The sequence below is a fragment of the Lepidochelys kempii genome, chromosome 15 (assembly GCF_965140265.1).
Source record: "Lepidochelys kempii isolate rLepKem1 chromosome 15, rLepKem1.hap2, whole genome shotgun sequence".
Taxonomy (NCBI): domain Eukaryota; kingdom Metazoa; phylum Chordata; order Testudines; family Cheloniidae; genus Lepidochelys; species Lepidochelys kempii.
This window is the reverse complement of record NC_133270.1, coordinates 22,379,156-22,398,587: the sequence shown is the minus strand read 5'-3', so window position 1 is coordinate 22,398,587 and position 19,432 is coordinate 22,379,156. Positions and strand designations below refer to the sequence as shown.

Below are 19,432 nucleotides of genomic sequence, written 5' to 3'. Positions count from 1 at the left end.
ACATTACTAAATTTATGCCAGTGGTTTAATTTCAAAGGTATATTTAGTAAGCCTGGTAATTAATTTATACGGATAAACTTTTTGTGCAAAATGGAAATGATTATTTCAGTAACCACTTCATGTTAGACTTTGCAAGCTCTTCTTTGAAGTTGGTTCCATAACATCCTTCAATATGCTAGATTATCCACGTTACCTGCAATTACTGATTAATCAAGATAAAATGCAAATATAAGTAAGGGTATGTCTACACTGTAATTAAAAACCTGCAGTTGGCCCAACCCAGCTGACTCAGGCTAAGTGACTGTTTAATTGTGATGTAGAAGTTTGGGCTTGGGCCCAACTCCAAATGTCTATATTGCAATTAAGCAGCCCCAGAGCCCAAGCCCCATGAGCCCGAGTCAGCTAGCATGGGCCAGCTGTGGGTTTTTCATTGCAGTGCAGATGACCTGTGCTTCACTTTTAGCATGAGTTGTCCTACTGAGTTAGTGGGAATACTTGTCTGCAGTGTTCCCTCTAATTTATGTACATGTGTGGAATGAATTTTGTTATGTGCACCAACACCGATGTAATAGAATACCAACTGAAATGTATTAAATATTTGGATGTTAATCTTTTTAATCGCTTGACAGCCCTAATGGTTTCGTTTTGAAATATGCCTAAATGAACAAAACAACATGTATAAGATTAACTTAAATATAGGCATTTGTTAATAAAAAACAAGTGTAGTTACGTAAATTGCAATTCTACTGCTTAACATTAGGAAACACAAATTTCAACTTTGTACTGGAAAAGTGACACTACAATGAAGCTACCCTACAGACACCATTTAACCCCAACAAAAGAAATTAGTGTCCATATCATCACATTGGACCATTAGCTTAGCTCAGGGAGTTTCAACTGAACAAAAAACAAAACAAAAAAAACCCTCCACATTTTGGCCAACTTACCGTATGAATATGGGTGGTGACATTTGAAATTTCAGGGATTTTCAAATGTAGACTCTGCAAAACGTATGTAGTCTGCATCTAACATTAAGAAAAATTAGTTGACATTGTTACTTGATAAAGTCATACTCTGAAGTGAAACTACTTAAAATGTCAGTGACTCACAAGGATTGCATTTGAACGTACTAGACAGCTGTTCAAAACAAGGTTTTCTAGTGAGACCCTGCCATGTCTCTCCAGGCCCAGAATTGGAACTTAGTAAAAAGCACAAACTTTTAGACTTAAAGGCCAGAAGGGACCATCATGATCATCTAGTCTAACCTCCTGCACATTGCAGGCCACAGAATCTTGCCTACCCACTCCTGTAACAGACCCATAACCTCTGGCTGAGTTACTGAAGTCCTCAAATTGTGATTTAAAGTCTAAGTTACAGAGAATCCACCATTTACACTAGTTTAAACCTGCATGTGACCTGCACCCCATGCATTAGCAGAAGGAGGAAAAAAAAAACAAAAAAAAGCCAGGCTCTCTGCCAATTTGAGCCAGGGGAAAATTCCTTTCTGACCCCAAATATGGCAATCAGTTAGACTCTGAGCAAATACAAATTTCAGCTTTGTATGGAAAATTGACACTATGGTGAAGAAGTTTCCCTACAGACTCTATTTAATCCCATCAAAAACAATTAGTATCCATATCATCACTTGTTACATTGGACCATTAGCTTAGATCAGACCCACCAGACACACACCTGGGAAAGAATTCTCTGTAGTAGCCTAGAGCCTTCCCCATCTAGTATCCCATCACCACTTGCAGATTGCCTACAGTGAGTGGCATGTAGCCAGTCTCATCTTACCATTCCCTCCATAAGCTTAGCAAATTCAGTCCTAAAGCCAAATCTTCTTGTACAAGACCTAATAGCAACAGAACCAGTCACAGGAATTTTTTTAAAAATAACTTTTACGTGGAAATTTTTAAAGCTCTAAACAGTCTTCTAAAGTGTTTGCAACCTAAGCTCTGCAGCATCCTGCCAACTTAGAGAAATACAGTGAAAGGCACTAAAATAAAGTAAAACTGACTAAACTGTTTTCACTGACAAAGATAAGTGAATTGGAAAAGGAAACAGTTTAATGTTGAAAAGTACATTAGATATTTACAAATTTTAGCTTTAAGACTCCAATTATCAGCTTAAAATACATATTTTGAAAATATTCTTAATATCCTTTTAGGCCATTTATTCATCCCTCAACTTCAGAGGGAATTTTACATTCATGAAAGACACTACGTAGCAATTTACATTTAGATACAAGGGCATAGTGGTGAACTAATATACGTCACCCCATGACCATTTTGTTTAAAAAGTCAATGAGCCAGCAAACATTTTTGTCATTACTAAGCACTGGCTTGCTACATAATTTTAGTTACATTGTGCAAGCAAATATACATCTCTGAGAACTAGTTTGGGGTGAACCCCAAAACTAACGAGTGCATATTACATAAAAAAGTCAGCTAGTCCATAATAAAATACGACTAGGCAAAAACTTTTAGATTTCTAGCCTCTTAGAATTTTAGCCATTGACATTGCCAAACTATTCTATTTAACAAAAGCTTATGGAACATTTTCCCCATTTTTTTTTAAATGTTCCTTCAAAGTTGATGCAATTTTCAGAGAGGAATGAATTTTTACAACTTAGACTCCGAGCTGTGATTTAATGATAGCACCTACAGAGCTTCCAATTGCAGTACTGAGAATGTAAACTTATGGTCTTTATGATTGGTCAGAGTCACTCACCTGAAAATACACTGTCCAGTAAGGTATAAGAGCCAAAAAGACAGGGATAATCTTAACAAGGGCTTTCACATCTTCCACTTTATCTTCTCTGAATGGCCCTCCATGAGAGATCTTCGCCATCTCAAACAGGCTTTGCTTACGAGGATTCTGAAGTACTTCCTGGATTTCACTTTTGAAAATAAAGTTGAAGTTAATTCAAAAAACTCATGAACAACTTTGTATTGCTTTTTCATCAAAAAGGACCTTGTGCATTTCAGAAGTGGGAACAGAAGATACAGAAGAAAAAATATATCAGTCAAAGTGGATCAGAAAGGGACAAATTAAGCTAAGTATTCATTATAAAAGTTTACTAGACATATTCTGGTTTCAGAGTAGCAGCCGTGTTAGTCTATATCCACAAGTACTCTTTTCTTTTTTTGAGACATTCTAATCTTTCTTCGTCCACTGGGCATGACTAAGCATTAAAAAAATGCAACAGTTGAAAGTGATAACTGGTTTATTTACACCATCAGAAAATAAGTTATTCTAACTTATTTATGCACTTGACGAAGTGAACACATGAAATTCCATGCTGCACGAGGCACCTGAAACCCTTTGCCAACCTACAGTGGCTAGCTGAAGCCACCATTTCACGAGGACCTCAGTGTGTGGAAGACAGTAGCTCAAAGAGATTGTTAGAAATAGCAGTTATACAGCTCTGTTGCCTCATCAAGTCTGTTGGGATACGAAGGCAAATAAAAACCCTTCTAAAATCAAGATGAGCCCATGGAGAGAGCAAAGCACAAAAGAAAGATGGTTAATTAGTGCTCTGTGAAAAAATGTATTTAGCAAATGCTAGTCCAGAGCCTGAGGTGTGTCCAGATTCACTGGGAGTATGTCTATGCTACAGTGGCATAGCTACAGCGCTGCAACTGTGCACTGTAAAGTAGATGCTTCCTATATCAACAGAAGGGGGTTTTCCACTAATGTAGTTAAATCCACCCCACAGAGACGCGTGAGCTTGTATCCTTGTATTGACCTAGCCACATCACCATCAAGGACTAGGTCGACCTAACTATGGTGTTTGGGCACAAAATTTTTCATGACTTAGCTAGGTCTACACTAAAAAGTTATGTCAACTCAGTTACGTCCCTCAGGGGTCTGAAAAATCCACACCCTGAGTGACAGTTAAGCCAACCTAACCCCTGGTTTAGACAGTGTTAGGTTGATGTAAGAATTCTTTCGTCAACCCAGCTACCATCTCTTGGGAAGGTGGATTAACTACAGTGAAGGGAGAACCCCTTCTGTCACTGTAGTGAGTGTCTACACTGCAGCGCTACAGTGGGGCCGCTGCAGCATTGCTAGAGAGGACATAGCCTAAGCTATAGGTATAAACCAGGCTTGAAAGGAGAGAAACCACAGGCAAAATTTTGGAGTAGTGGAAGAACAGCAAGTCTGATTTTGCTGCACACAGGGACTAGATGGAAAACAAGGATATATTCTTTATTAGGACATATACACCCAAGCACTCAAAGATCTAAATGAAAGTTGAAGTCTAAAATGGTACAGAATAGACTAGAAAAAGAAGCAGCAGCCAGCCAGTCATACAACCATTAAGCAAAGCGGCTGAGACCTTAGTTGAAATTTGAAGTGAGTTAAGCCTGTACTGAAGAGTTCTTAACAAACCTATTAGTTCGGTGTTCCCTGGATCTCTTTCGTGAGCAACAAGAGTACGCCAGAATCTTAAACATGTCTGTGAAGGCACTGCCATCAGGTGGCTTTGTGATGAAGAAACTCTGACCACACAAAAATACCATGAACGAAATCCCAATGCAAACTGTTGGGATGATATATCCAATAACGAAGCTGACATTCTGCTGAATGTATGCAATGCCTCCCAGGGAGACAATAGCTCCCAAATTAATGCTCCAATAAAACCAATTAAAAAATCTTCTTGTGGCTTCTGGACCTCGGTCTTTGACCTGGAAGAGATTAAAAAATAAACAAGTCATTAGCTTTCTGAAAGGGCTGAAGCCTGTTTATTAGAATTCAGTCAACTCCAATACACACTCAAAAGTTAGGTTTAATTTATAGTCAAACTAAAATGACTAAAGTGTTCTAGGGTTAGTATGGTAGTTAATGAAGTCACACTGTACTGTAAAAAGAAAAGGAGTACTTGTGGCACCTTGGAGACTAACAAATTTATTTGAGCATAAATATGACCTTCCAACGAAGTTAGTACATATTCAACACATGGAAAGAAGAACTGTACCAGAGTGGACCTACTTTGCTCTTAGTTACAGTCATTACTTCCACAACATTAGTATCTCTTGGTTACAGTACATAGAATCATAGAATATTAGGGTTGGAAGAGACCTCAAGAGGTCATCTAGTCCATTCCCCTCCTCAAAGCAGGACCAACACCAACTAAATCATCCCAGTCAAGGGTTTGCCAAGCCGGGCCTTAAAAACCTCTCAGGAAGAAGATTCCACCACCTTCCTAGGTAGCCCATTCCAGTGCTTCACCACCCTCCTAATGAAATAGTGTTTCCTAATATCCAACCTAGATCCCGCCCACTGCAACTTGAAACCATTGCTTCTTGTTCTGTCATCTGCCACCACTGAGAACAGCCTACCTCCATCCTCTTCAGAACCTTGAAAGCTGCTATCAACTCTCCCCTCACTCTTCTCTTCTGTGGACTAAATTACCCCAGTTCCCTCAGCCTCTCCTCGTAAGTCATGTACCCCAGCCCCCTGATCATCTTCATTGCCCTCCGCTGGACTCTCTCCAATTTTCCACATCCCTTCTGTAGTGGGGGGACCAAAACTGGATGCAGTATTCCAGGGGTGGCCTCACCAGTGCTGAATAGAGGGGAATAATCACTTCCTTCGATCTGCTGGCAATGCTCCTACTAATACAGCCCAAAATGCCATTGGCCTTCTTGGCAACAAGGGCACACTGCAGACTCATATGCAGCTTCTCGTTTACTATAATCCCCAGGTCCTTTTCTGCAGAACTGCTGCTTAGCCAGTCAGTCCCCAGTCTGTAGCGGTACATCTCTAAACATGAATTCCTAAAATGAAACGTTCTGTCTGACAACTATGAAGTCCATGTAGGATTCAAAATGTTTATGTTTTACATTCTAAGAAGGCAGTTATAAGTTACCTAAGAATTTTATCATGCTCTAATATACATACTTTAGTTATTACATTTGATTATCTGAATTAAGTTCTCTTCTCTCAAATATTGCAAAGGTCAGCTGCAGAGATTTCAACAGCTTTCCCAAAAAAGGGGTCTATAGTTATAGGGAAAAAGTCTTAAGAGTAAGCAGCTGACTACTTGAAGAATAAGGCACAAACTTTAAATTTAAATATTATTCCTCTTGCAACCGTACTCTAACACAGCATTTTTATAAAATGAGTTTAGGTTTCAAGAGGTTTATCTTTATCACCAACAGGCCCCAACAAACTGAGTACAATATATATTTCCCCTTGTAGGACATAAAAACTGAACATAAATTATTCTTCTGCCAGAAGCTTTAACTGAACACCTCTATAGTCAAGCTTATGCTATTTTTTAGCTGTGCAATTCCCCCCAGTGCTCCTTATTCTATACTAAATACTATAAACAATAACTGCTTCTAGCTAAGTCATAGGAGCTCTGTATAACTCAGGACAGGATGCAGTTTACCAGAAGTTAAAATTTGGGGGAAAAAAAAAATCTTTATCTATCTTCCCTTTACTTAATGAATCAGCTACTCTGCAACAGAATCCACAGCATCCCATAACTCTTGTGGCTGCAACACTTAAGTCAGCACCCTGTAGCTGAAAATCAACTCAGAACCACTAATGAATCAGAGTAGCAGTCGTGTAAGTCTGTATTCGCAAAAAGAAAAGGAGTACTTGTGACACCTTAGAGACTAACCAATTTATTTGAGCATAAGCTTTCGTGAGCTACAGCTCACTTCATAGGAGCTGTAGCTCACGAAAGCTTATGCTCAAATAAATTGGTTAGTCTCTAAGGTGCCACTAGTACTCCTTTTCTTTTTACTAAGGAATCAGCATCAGATACCAGCTTAGTGGAGTCAGACGTCTTATGACTGAGAAGCAAAACTTATTTGCCTGGCACTCAAAAAGCTGGACGTACATGCCATGATATGCCATGAAAACCCAGCTATGTCTGGGGAAAACCCAGCTTTTTCTGCAGGAAAGAAGTTCTGTTGCTGGTACTGCTCTAGAGCTTCTGTATCCAAAGCAGTGAAAAGTACCTTTCAAAACCTTGTTTCCATTATTTGACTAGACTGCTGGAGGAGGAGGTGCAACAGTTAGTCTCACAAAGTTGCTGTGTGGACCATGGAAGATTGGAGGCCCCTTGCAGTTTCTACTTTTTCTTCAAATTTACATACGATAACTCTCTCAAAGAGAAGGTGTCTCCATAAAAGAAAGGGGATGGAAGCAGGCTTGCCCTGAGCTTCACGACAGTAGGCCATCAAGAGGATGCACTGTTATCAAGCTTTACATATATAAACTGGAGAGAGGTTATACAGGCAAACAAGCTTTATAGATGAGACCATGATTTCCACTCATTGATCAAATGCCAAGTCTCCCATGAAAAGGGAGACCCATAATCCATCTTTGTTGTTCTCTCTTTGTTGTTTAGACAAGGGCTTGACAAAAGAGAGGGAAACGATGGATGCTACAGTGAAATGTAGGCCATGGGCCAACAGATCAATGTGGAAAGTAATAGATACACTAGGTCAGAGAGGGCAGGAATACCTTGGAAGGGCCAAGGTACTTTGGTCTGTAAGAGAACAAAGAAAGAATAAGACTGAACTTTGATTGCTGTTGAGGTTCCTGGGTCCTGTTCCCATTAAACACATGCATATTACTCCCCTCTAGGAATCTGTATTTCTTATGGCAACGAACAGACAATATGCAAATAGTATAAACAAAGAAGTATTAAGCACCTGTTTCTGCTATACATAACTACTAGCATTGTTAAGCATTTGAATACATATACTACAGGCTAACAGAGACAGAGCCTCAAGCCAGCCATTTTTCTTTTTCAGGCTTCAGGACAGTTACTACCTGTTCCTGATCACTTTATCAGCATCAGTTTCATTATTGCTTCACATCAACTTTCTTTTTAAATCAAAGTGGCATACATGCCAGTGAAGTACTAGTGAATGATGCACCATTTTTATGAAACACAACCTTACAACTTGCATAAGAGTAGGTAAGTTTCTGGCAGACGACTTCCCTTTTCCAATCTCAGCTCTCACTCTGCACTGCCACTCCATGCAAAGAGCTAACTCAGTAGCCTTGTCAAAAGAGAAAAGGGGGAAACGAAAGCAGAGTTTGAGAATGGAAAAGAAGTGTGTGCTGAAAAAGCCAGACTCATCAATAAAAATGCATCTCCCTCCATGATGAAGTGGATCTACTAACCACTTCCTTAGACAAAGCAGGTTCACCTGCTAAAACCATATTAAGACTACCTGTTGGATAAATTAGTTATAGCAAAGGGGCAGAAGATAATTTCTTGTCAGCTACAGAAAATTCAGCACAGTTAAAATGCAATCAGTACATTTCCTTTCAAATATAGCACTGGTTCCTTAAGAGATTAGATATACCCTATATGTAGAGTTCTCTACCTTGTAATTCACCCTGCTGGCTATGACTTGAGCTGACTGACAGCAGGAAAAATACTAGTCTAGGCTCTACAGTTTCTAAAAACACTTATGAATTAATAGACAAATATTTTTACTTATTTCAGGCAAATCTACCCCTTCTGCTGCTATCATTCTGGACACTAAATTTTACCTAGAGATCAACTACTTGAGAATTGCACAAGGATTTTTATTAAGGAGTAATATTTGGCACAATACTGTAGGAATCCTCTTTTTTCCCCCCACACATTCCCATTATTTTCATTCACCCAAGCAGAAAAATTCCTTAGCTCGCTCTGCTCAATTTCATCCGTGTTCAGGCATAGCAGCACCAACAGTTTGATTAAATTCTTAAGACCTAGTGACTGCTGCAGCAGGACAGGGCTAGCATGTAAGCGGCACAGACATGGCCATTTCCCTATGCTTCCAAGAACATTTTACAGGGACACAGAAAGTAGAAACTGGTATTATTAAAAGGTTGCATACCTATAATTAGCTTTGTGGATGGGTGGGAAACAGAAATGGTATATCTGGACTTTAGTAAGGCTTTTGATAGTGTCTCACAGGACCTTCTCAAAGAAAGAAGGGGAATATAGCCAAGAGATGAAGCTATCATAAGGTGAGTACATAAATGGTTGGAAAACCATTCCCAGAGAGTAGTTATCAGTGGCTCTCAGTCAAGCTGGAAGGGCATATTGAGCGGGGTCCCATGGGGATTGGTCCTGGGTCTGATTCTGTTTAGTATCTTGATAAATGATTTAGATAATGGCAGAGAAAGTACACTTATAAAGTTTGCAAAAGATACTAAGCTAGGAGGGGTTGCAAGTGCTTTGGATGATAGGAATAAAATTCAAAATGATCTGGACAAACTGGAGAAATGGTCTGAAGTAAACAGGATGAAATTCAATAAGGACAAATGCAAAGTACTCCACTTAGGAAGGAACAATCAGTTGCACACATACAAAATGGGAAATGACTGCCTAGGAAGGAGTACTGCAGAAAGGGATCTGGGGGTCATAGAGGATCACAACCTAAACATGAGTCAATACTGTAACATGATGCTTTCGTTTTTTGCAATCATTCTGGAGTGTATTAACAGAAATGTCTTAAGCAAGACTCAAGTAGTAATTCTTCCACTCTGCACTGATAAGGCCTCAATTGGAGTATTGCGTCCCATTCTGGGCATCACATTTCAGGAAAAACGTGGACAAATTTGAGAAAGTCCAGAGGAGAACAACAATGATTAAATGGCTAGAAAACATGACCTATGAGGTTTCAGAGTAACAGCCGTGTTAGTCTGTATTCGCAAAAAGAAAAGGAGTACTTGTGGCACCTTAGAGACTAACCAATTTATTTGAGCATGAGCTTTCATGAGCTACAGCTCACTTCATAGGATGCATGCATCACTTCATCGGATGCTGTAGCTCACGAAAGCTCATGCTCAAATAAATTGGTTAGTCTCTAAGGTGCCACAAGTACTCCTTTTCTTTTGACCTATGAGGAAAGATTGAGAAAAACAAACAAACAAAAACAGGGGGTTGTTTAGTCTGGAAAAGAGAAGACTGAGCAGGGAACACGATAACAACTTTCAAGTACATAATTGGTCGTTACAAGGAGAAGGAAAAAATTGTTCTTCTTAACCTCTGAGGACCGGACGAGAAGAAATGGGCCTAAATTGCAGCAAGGGCAGTTTAGGTTGGCCATTAGGAAAAACTTCATAAACAATTGCATAGGGAGGCTGTGGAATCTCATCATGGGAGGGTTTTAAGAATAGGCTAGACAAACACCTGTCAGGAACGGCCTAGCGCAGGGTCACTACCCCCCACATTTGCTTTCCATTTAGCAACAGTTTCTAGGAGGTTTTCAAACTGTGGGGCACACCCCCATAGTGGAGCATGGAGGAATATTCGGAGGCAGGGGAGCAGCCACACCAGGTGTCTCAGGCCAGCCCTGCGCAGCAGGGCTCAGGGAGGGAACACCCTCTGCACCCCATGACTCACCTCAGCAGGCCACCCAGCCTGTTTGGGTTGGGGGGAGGGCACAACCACAAATTGTAACTCAAAGGGGGGGCTCAGTTCAAATATTTTGGTTATGTCCCCACCTCACCCCCACCCCAGACAGGCTGGGTGGCCCACTGCAGTGAGTCGGGGTGGGGTGGAAGTGGCGAGCCCCATGGTGTTGCTGCTTGCCTACCTGAACATTCCTCCACGCCCCCATGGGAAGACGCACCCCACCACTTGAAAACCTCTGTACTAAATAAAATGTGTTGTCCGCCATTACAGGATTTTTCTTGCGTACCCCCTGATGAGAGCTCACAAACCAATAGGGGTACACATACCCCAGTCTGAAAACCACTGGTCTAGTTATTACATGGTCTTGCCTTGAGTGCAGGGGACTGGATTAGATGACCTATTGAGGTCCCTTCCAGCCCTAGACTTCTATGATTCTATTAGAGCAAAATAACCGTGTACCAATAAAACTGTCCAATAAAAGTAACTGATCAGCAATAACAGTTTCAGTATATAAATACAAGATGATTTAGTTGTGAGCATTCACAATAAAGTGTTGCTACTTCAACGTACCACCTTCTTTCATCTGTGCCAAGTCCAAGGAATTCAAAAGCCACAAGGTGGAATGTGACTACTTAAAGAAAAGGAGTACTTGTGGCACCTTAGAGACTAACCAATTTATTTGAGCGTGAGCTTTCGTGAACTACAGCTCACTTCATCGGCTGCATACCGTGGAAACCTCAGCAGACTTTATATATACACACAGAGAATATGAAACAATACCTCCTCCATATTGTTTCATATTCTCTGTGTATATATAAAGTCTGCTGCAGTTTCCACGGTATGCATCCGATGAAGTGAGCTGTAGCTCACGAAAGCTCATGCTAAAATAAATTGGTTAGTCTCTAAGGTGCCACAAGTACTCCTTTTCTTTTTGCGAATACAGACTAACACGGCTGTTACTCTGAAACCTGTGACTACTTAGTCTGCTTGAATATTTCAGTAAAACAAATTAATCTACCATGGCCAGCTATACCTCAAAAAAGCCATAGGGAAACTGTTTATGTCCAAGAGAATAAAGTTAAAATCATCCACACTTTTTACAGAAGGGAAAGCATCATGTGCAGGAAAACTAATTTTTTTTTTTTTTAATACTCAGAGGTCCTTACCTAAATTTATTTCTAAACAAATTACCCACATGTAAATAAATCACTGGGCAGATTTACACGTGTCAACTCTGACAATTTCGCAAACTCCAAACTTCTTGCCAACATCTAGATATTTTAGCATAAGACTCCCACCCCTCCAAGTTTACAGAGGCTACTGAACAGCTCTTCTGCACAAAGACTTTTCACCACTTCTGCTGTTAGAGACTCCCTTCTTCCAGAATAAACAGGCAAAACAGCCACTGCTTGATGCTTTGCTCTAAATGTGGCTGACACTTGGGCAGCTGGTTATCCAATGCTCAGCTTGCCTCTTGGAGGTAAGGTAAGGTCATCTTCCTAGTTTCTACAGATTTTGGCTAAAACATCCTTACTAATATAGCTCATACCAGAGAAACTCAATGGCTCAACCCCTTGGCTTCCTATTACAGAGCAATAACTTCAAATATATTGGCTTCCAAGGTAACACTGACTCTGCTGAACAGAAGCAAATAGCTAATGCAAACACTTAGAACACACTATTGCCTCTTCTGCAAGTGAGTTCATGAACAGCCCCTGTTTTCCACAGGATGAGCTGCTGCTGGACAGGTTTTCACCTATTTTGCTGAACCAGAAGGGCGTGCACTGAAGGTCTGAACATATGATGGGAGCCAGGAACTCCCACTGCCTGATTTCCAGCCCCAGTTCTCCTGGAGTTGTGGGTTCTTGGGCAAATCACTTAACCCACCTCCCCAGTTGTAAAATGGGATAGTACCTCTTTCACAATATAGTGAGGCATAATTTATACAGAGCTGTAAAGCATCACACAGAGTCAAGTATTAAATGAGGGGTCAGTATAAGTGAGAAGCACTCATTGAAACACTAACAGGAAAGGCCTCCCAGACCATGTTTTCAAACATAAAATATTTTACTTAGATTTGATTATTGTCAGAGATGTACATTTACATCTTTCATTGTGAAGAATCCCAAAGTGCTTCATCAACTAGATTTCCATCAACCTACACGTAGGAATCCCTTAAATCAATTAAATTAAGCCACTGCTGGGGATGAACATCCTAGCTGTTTAACAGTGCACTGCCATACAATAAAACAGTTCAGGGTAGGGAGCAAATGCCTTGGCTCATTGCAACTATGACAAAATTTTAGGTAGGTGGAGTAGACAGACTGAAAGAGGAGAATCAGTTCTTTAATTTCCACATTAGATGAGGACTGCTGTTTTAAGTCTCATCTGTTAGACATTAACTATAGCAGAACAGCTGCCCTTAAAACTATGCTTGGATATTGGCTCAGCAATAAATTAGAGGGCAGATGGCCACTTGCTGAATCAGATCTTGCTGCACCAGTGTTTTCTTTAGAGATCCATCATCAAAGTATTGACCAGGCCAGACCCTGGCATCTTGAGATCCAGTGAGATAGGAGACCGAAGTAGCGTGAAAACGGTTGGAAGAATAGAATCAGCACTTCTCATGCAGACTTTATTGCTTTCTCCAGCATCTAGTTGTTTTGCTTTGTTAAATAAAGTAATGCCCCAGTTCTCTGTGGTTAGGACAGTCTTGAAGCAATCCCAGGCAAAATTCCTCATCTTGTGCCTTCTACGGGTAGACTGAAATAAACCAGTGAGCTCTCTCTCAAAACATTTATCTTAATGGGTTATGAAACTGCATGCTTCTTAATCAGACACAGTGACACTTTATGTTCACAAATATACAAAACTGCAGATCAGATGGTTACGCAGGAACTGAATTCTGCACAAACAGAATTGTTATTTGGTACCAGCTAGCACAAGAATATAATGAAATCTGATCCCAGCATCAGCTGCTAATGACTCCTGGGTCCCTGACATTGTCCTTCTGCTTACTCATTCCTGAGTCATGATAGCCAGCTCCACTTCCTCCTGTAGTCATTTACAAAAACAAGCAGAAAAATATGTTTGTTTTCAAAATAGTAACACTGTCAGTGTCCACTTACTAGCTGAATAAAGGGCTGTACAGAGGCTATATGGCACAAAGTATTTCCTAGCATTGATAAATAGGTGCTGCAGGTGGCAAAACGCACTTCAGCAAGACAGGTTGAATGGCCACACAGGACACCAAGGACTAAATACTCAAAATTTTCCTCTTTGTCCCCAGCCTACAGAAGGAATGAGTGATGGAGGACAGTTCAGTAGTCAAATTCACCCCTACAAGATTCATGAAGCTGTTCTTACACATCTTTCCATTAGTTACTACTGTGAGAATACACTGATGAGATCTCAGAAAACATATTTATCCAATATCAGTTCAGCTCCATAATTTCAAACCTTTACAGTGAAATTTGGACAGTTTGCTGTTAGGCCTTCTCCCGTTTCATGATCACATCCGTATTTAACTTGCCTGTGCAGTTTGTTTGGTTGTTTTTTTTTAAACCCACTGTCAATTTTAGGGCATCATAGATTTGAACTCCATGCCTTAAATTTTTCAGTTAAAGACACGTTTACACTAGGAAAACATGTTTAAAAGTTTCCTACTATTGTAACACCGCTTTAGCTGCATCAGTGTTACCACACTGCAAGACTTTTGCTAGACCACTATCTGCCATCAGATTTAACCACTACATGCCTGTCAGATTTTCTTAGTACAGAGGAACCAGCCCTTTTGATCACCAGTTTAAGCAGATCTTTTCCAAGAAAGTCTGATTGTCCTGGTGATTAAAACAATGGTGACAGATGACAATCCATCTATCGTACATCACTGCCAGCATTGCATATACTGATGAAGCTGAACTAGCTTTAGCAACAGTGAAAAAGCTTTAGAAAAAGTTTCCCAAATGCAGAAAGGGCCTAAATCATCAATCCTTACCCAGCAAAACAGGAAGTAACTGCAATGTATGCACACTCAAATGAGGAACTGGAAAGTGTCATGTGAAATCACATGTTTATAAACACTATTCTGAGAACCATCAGTCTCAGGGCAATATATTGCATCATGTCAAACCATTTACAAAAACAAGTCTTGCAAAGTACTACTAAGTATTTACACACAGAACAAATATTTAATAATGAGCTCTTCACTCTAGCAGAGAAAGGTTAACACATTCCAATGGTTGGAAGTTGGGAATAAGACTGGGAAAAAGGCATAAATTGTTAACTGTGAGAGCCATTAACCATTGGAACAATTTACCAAGGGTCATGTTGGATTCTCCATCACACACAATTTTAAAATTAAGATTGGATGTTTTTCTAAAAGATATGATCTATTAATTGTTTTAGGGAAGTTTATGGCCTGTATTATAAAGGACGTTAGACTAGACAATCACAATAGTCTCATCTGACCTTAGAATCCATGAAGCAGCAAAATTTGGTAGTTACATTTACGGCAATTGTGGGTGCTAAACTGACAGGCAAAAACTGTTCTGTACTAAACAGCCACTTGTAAAATATCTGTAAATACCTCTAAATGTGTACTTAACAGAAAAACACTGATAATTATGCTCCTAACTTTGGAGGACACATTTGTGTGTCTTTAAATAATTTTTAAATGGTTTAGTATCATATTTTGTACGAGTCCTATTCTATTTTGAAGGTCTGCCACCCTTTCCACCCCCTAAAAACGAATTTGGATCCTCCACCTACCAAGCTAATACTGAAATAGAGTAATTTTTAAGGCCCATAATAAAAAATGTTTGCAAACATTTGGAAATCAACTTATGAGAACTAAAGCATAAAATACATGTCTAAATATTTCATCAGGTTACTATTTTCTCTCCTTAAAAAATTAAACTTGTCTGCAGACCTTGACAGCAAAACCTTTACATTGCACAGTTGCCTCCAAACTTGATTCTAGTATCACATCAAAGACAGATTTTATTCCAAACAGTACATATCCATCTACCCTGCTTTCTGGGAAATTCCTAGGTAGGGAGAATCATCTAAAGAGCTCAAAACTACAGAACAAGTTAAATAGCATGTTGTAATATATGTAACAAATGATAACCTAGAAAAACAGAGATTGGGAAAAATCCACACCTTTACTGGAAAGTTACTCATGATTAAGCAGCAGAAGAGAAAATTTCCCTTGCTTCAGTCTACAGTACTAATAAATCACTGTGAAATACCTGCAAGACATAGATGTCTTTGATTTAAAAAAAAAGTCTTTTCCCACTGGTGTTCAAAGGCAGCTACACTTTTAGTGATGATAGTGTAAAAAAAAAAAAAACAAACAAAAAAAACCCCCACAACTCTGTGTCTGCCATTATTCATCTGTTATATTTACCTTCATAAAGCATTTTGGGGACAGACAAATTGAAAAATGCCTTACAAGATAAAGTCATATTGAAGCTACTTAACTTGATGGGCTCACAAGGGAGATATAGGTTTCAGAGTAACAGCCATGTTAGTCTGTCTTCGCAAAAAGAAAAGGAGTACTTGTGGCACCTTAGAGACTAACCAATTTATTTGAGCATGAGCTTTCATGAGCTACAGCTCACTTCATTGGATGCCTACTGTGGAAACTGCAGAAGACATTATATACACACAGAGACCATGAAACAATACCTCCTGCCACCCCACTGTCCTGCTGGTAATAGCTTATCTAAAGTGATCATCAAGTTGGGCCATTTCCAGCACAAATCCAGGTTTTCTCACCCTCCCCCCCCCCCCCCCAAACTCACTCTCCTGCTGGTAATAGCCCATCCAAAGTGACCACTCTCTTCACAATGTGTATGATAATCAAGGTGGGCCATTTCCAGCACAAATCCAGGCTCTCTCACCCCCCCCCCCGGGGTTTTTTGGAGGGGGGTGAGGGGGTGAGAGAACCTGGATTTGTGCAGGAAATGGCCCACCTTGATTATCATACACATTGTGAAGAGAGTGGTCACTTTGGATGGGCTATTACCAGCAGGAGAGTGAGTTTGGGGGGGGGGGGGGGGGGAGGGTGAGAAAACCTGGATTTGTGCTGGAAATGGCCCAACTTGATGATCACTTTAGATAAGCTATTACCAGCAGGACAGTGGGGTGGCAGGAGGTATTGTTTCATGGTCTCTGTGTGTATATAATGTCTTCTGCAGTTTCCACGGTATGCATCCGATGAAGTGAGCTGTAGCTCACGAAAGCTCATGCTCAAATAAATTGGTTAGTCTCTAAGGTGCCACAAGTACTCCTTTTCTTTTTAAGGGAGTTATACTAGCTTTGACACAACCCATACACTGGGAATGTTCAATTGTGGGCTATAAGAATGTTTACACAACACCCTTAATATTTACATAATACCTTTCACCCAGAAAAGTCCAAAAGAGCTTCCAATGCCAATGAAGGGGCAGAGCCAAGCTACATACAGTAAACTGCACAACATTCCCATGGGGAGAAAGGAGGTATTTTTGGCACAGACATTTGATAAGCCCCTCTTCTTATGAAAAATTCTCTACTATCCACAGAGACTAGAACTCAATTGTCCAGTGAAGGAACACAGGACAAGGAGTTAAGAAATCAGTTCTACTCTCTGCTAAGCCACTAACTAAAACTATTTACTTAGTCAAGACACATTCTCTTTACACCTGAGATTCACAATCCATGAAGTGGGAATAATATTGCTACTCTCTGTATAATAATTTTACATCTCTAATTGGAGTGCGCAATAGTAGTGCTTTGTATTAATATTACCTCCAGCCTAAGAGGGCCATACAAACAGTATGCCACATGCTATGCAAAGTTAGATTACGCCATACTGTCTGTCAAATATTTCATGTAAAAAGAAATAGAGTACTTGTGGCACCTTAAGACTAACCAATTTATTTGAGCATAAGCTTTCGTGAGTTACAGCTCACTTCATCGGATGCATCTCACAAAAGCTTATGCTCAAATAAATTTGTTAGTCTCTAAGGTGCCACAAGTACTCCTTTTCTTTTTGCGAATACAGACTAACACGGCTTCTACTCTGAAATACTTCATGTAGTCATTTTCCTCTGCAGTGATGATCCAATGAATTATCCCTTACCCAATCTGAAGAGAATTACTGTGTTGACACAAAATATATCTGCATGAAAGACACTGCTGTTAATAAATTTACTGTATTTACAGCAGCTCTTTCACCTGCCAGGCTCCAGCTGGGCACAATGTTAAACAAGCAACTGTCGGGGGATTATAGAGAGGGGACCCACACAATCCTGAGGGGACCCACACAATCCATCTGAAACACCCATAAAACAAATACAATTCCCCTATGCCAGATACTTCTGGACCTTGAAGGGGATAATACTGGCCTGGATGAACCCCACAACACTGGGTCCCTTACCACATTTATACAAGAGTAATGCTGCTTGGAGATATGGAAAACCTGATCTGGATGGTCAAAAAATCAGCGGCACTGGCAAAGATAGCCACCACCGCCACAAGCGCCATAAAGACCCTACAGTGGATTAACACAGTCGCTGTAAATTAAAAAGTGAAGTTCTTTGTGTCGTGTTCGGCAGAGGGACAGTCTAGATGATCAAATGGTCCCGCTCCTAGCCTTGAAGTGTCTGACTCTGTAGGCGGGTTGCCCATTCCCCCAAACCTGGCTGAACCCAGGCCCAAAGGACCAGTCCCCTCCCCCCCCGTATCCCACACCCGGGCGAGGCGGCGGCCGGGCGGTACCTCACCTGGTCGGCCCCGAAGGGCGTGATGTTGGCTTTGACGGAGCCCACGCTCAAGCCCACCAGCGCCAAGCCGGCGAAGACGGCGGCGGAGCAGCAGCGGGTGGCTCCCCCCCGGGAGCAGGGGGCGAGGGTGGCGTTGGCAGCCGCCGGGGAGGAGCAGTTCTCCCCGCAGGCCAGCGGGATCTCCCCGCAGAGGGCCTGGCGGGTGCCCGGGGCCGCCAGGGCCGGGAAGGCCAGCATGCCCAGCAGGTAGAGCGCCAGGCTCAGCAGGATGGTGCCGAACTTGCCCAGCAGGGCGTCGGCCAGCCAGCCGCCGAAGGGCGAGACCAGGTAGGTGATGCCCATGAAGATCAGCAGGGCCTGGCTGGCCTGGGCGCCCTCCCAGCCGTAGGGGGGCCCGTTGAGGAAAAGCACCAGGTTGGAGGTGAGGCCGTAGAAGGCCACCCGCTCCAGCAGCTCGGCCAGCAGCACGGCGGCGCAGGCCAGGCGCCGGCCCTGGAAGGAGCCCCGGCCCCGCCACCTGCCGCTGCCGCCCCCCAGCAGGGGGCTCCGCTCGCCGGGCTCGGCCCCGCGGCTCCCCTCCATGGGGCGGCCTGTGACAGGCGCCAACGCCGAGCCCCCCCGCCGCTGTCGCAGCCCCCGCTGACCGCGCGCCCGCAGCCAACGCTCCCCCGGCAAAAAAAAAAAACTTCTCCTCCCCCGCCCCCTCCTCGGGTCTCTAGCTGAAGGCTCCAGCCCCGCCCGCTCGGGTCACGCTATGCGCGCTGATTGGCTGCTTCGGCTGTCACTCCGCCGTGGCGCTTCCGGGTTCCGCGCGCAGGTGTTGAGCGGGGGCTGCCCCTTAGCCCGGTCCCGCCCAGGGGGTGGAGTGACGTGGCTGGGTGGGGCGTGGCTGAGCGCCTGGCTCATTGAGGGGAGTTATTGCAGGGAGCTTGTGAGTCCTGGGTGGCAGTGTTAAACATCTCCTTCCCTGGGTGGCCTGTCTGTGGGGTAAATTCAGACTGCATGGGCTGCACAGTAGTTACTTTCCACCATCCACTGAGATGGTCCTGATGCTCTTGGGCCTGCATTGCCTTTAGAGGACCGTGAACCGCTGTCTTGTGATTGTGTTTCTGCATATTATTCTACCGACCGGATATTATTTTTTATTACATACTCTAATTTTATTGTATTTATACAGTCCAACAGGTGTGCACAGCACTTTACTGAAAGAGGAAATGATAGATTCAGGACCTTACGTGGTCATTCGACACTCAACAAAACAAGGGATAAC

The 19,432-nt window shown here is 41.9% G+C and overlaps 1 protein-coding gene across 3 annotated transcripts in view; it reads right to left on the bottom strand.

Annotated features, from left to right (window-relative positions):
* The window catches only part of SLC15A4 (solute carrier family 15 member 4), a 49,730-nt gene extending 30,896 nt beyond the window's left edge, over positions 1-18,834 (bottom strand). Inside the window, exons 1-4 of one of the 3 annotated variants that reach the window (XR_012155155.1) lie at positions 18,163-18,834; positions 4,399-4,694; positions 2,734-2,902; positions 948-1,025 (exon numbers count right to left, since the gene is read on the bottom strand). Coding sequence is in view for 1 of the 3 variants with exons in the window: in XM_073313585.1 (XP_073169686.1) it covers positions 948-1,025; positions 2,734-2,902; positions 4,399-4,694; positions 18,163-18,744 (1,125 nt within the window). In the remaining 2 variants the exon portion in view is untranslated. The remainder of the gene's footprint in view (positions 1-947; positions 1,026-2,733; positions 2,903-4,398; positions 4,695-18,162) is intronic. The other 2 variants (XR_012155154.1, XM_073313585.1) reach the window with 2 other exon arrangements.
* Between the last annotated feature and the right edge of the window lie 598 nt (positions 18,835-19,432).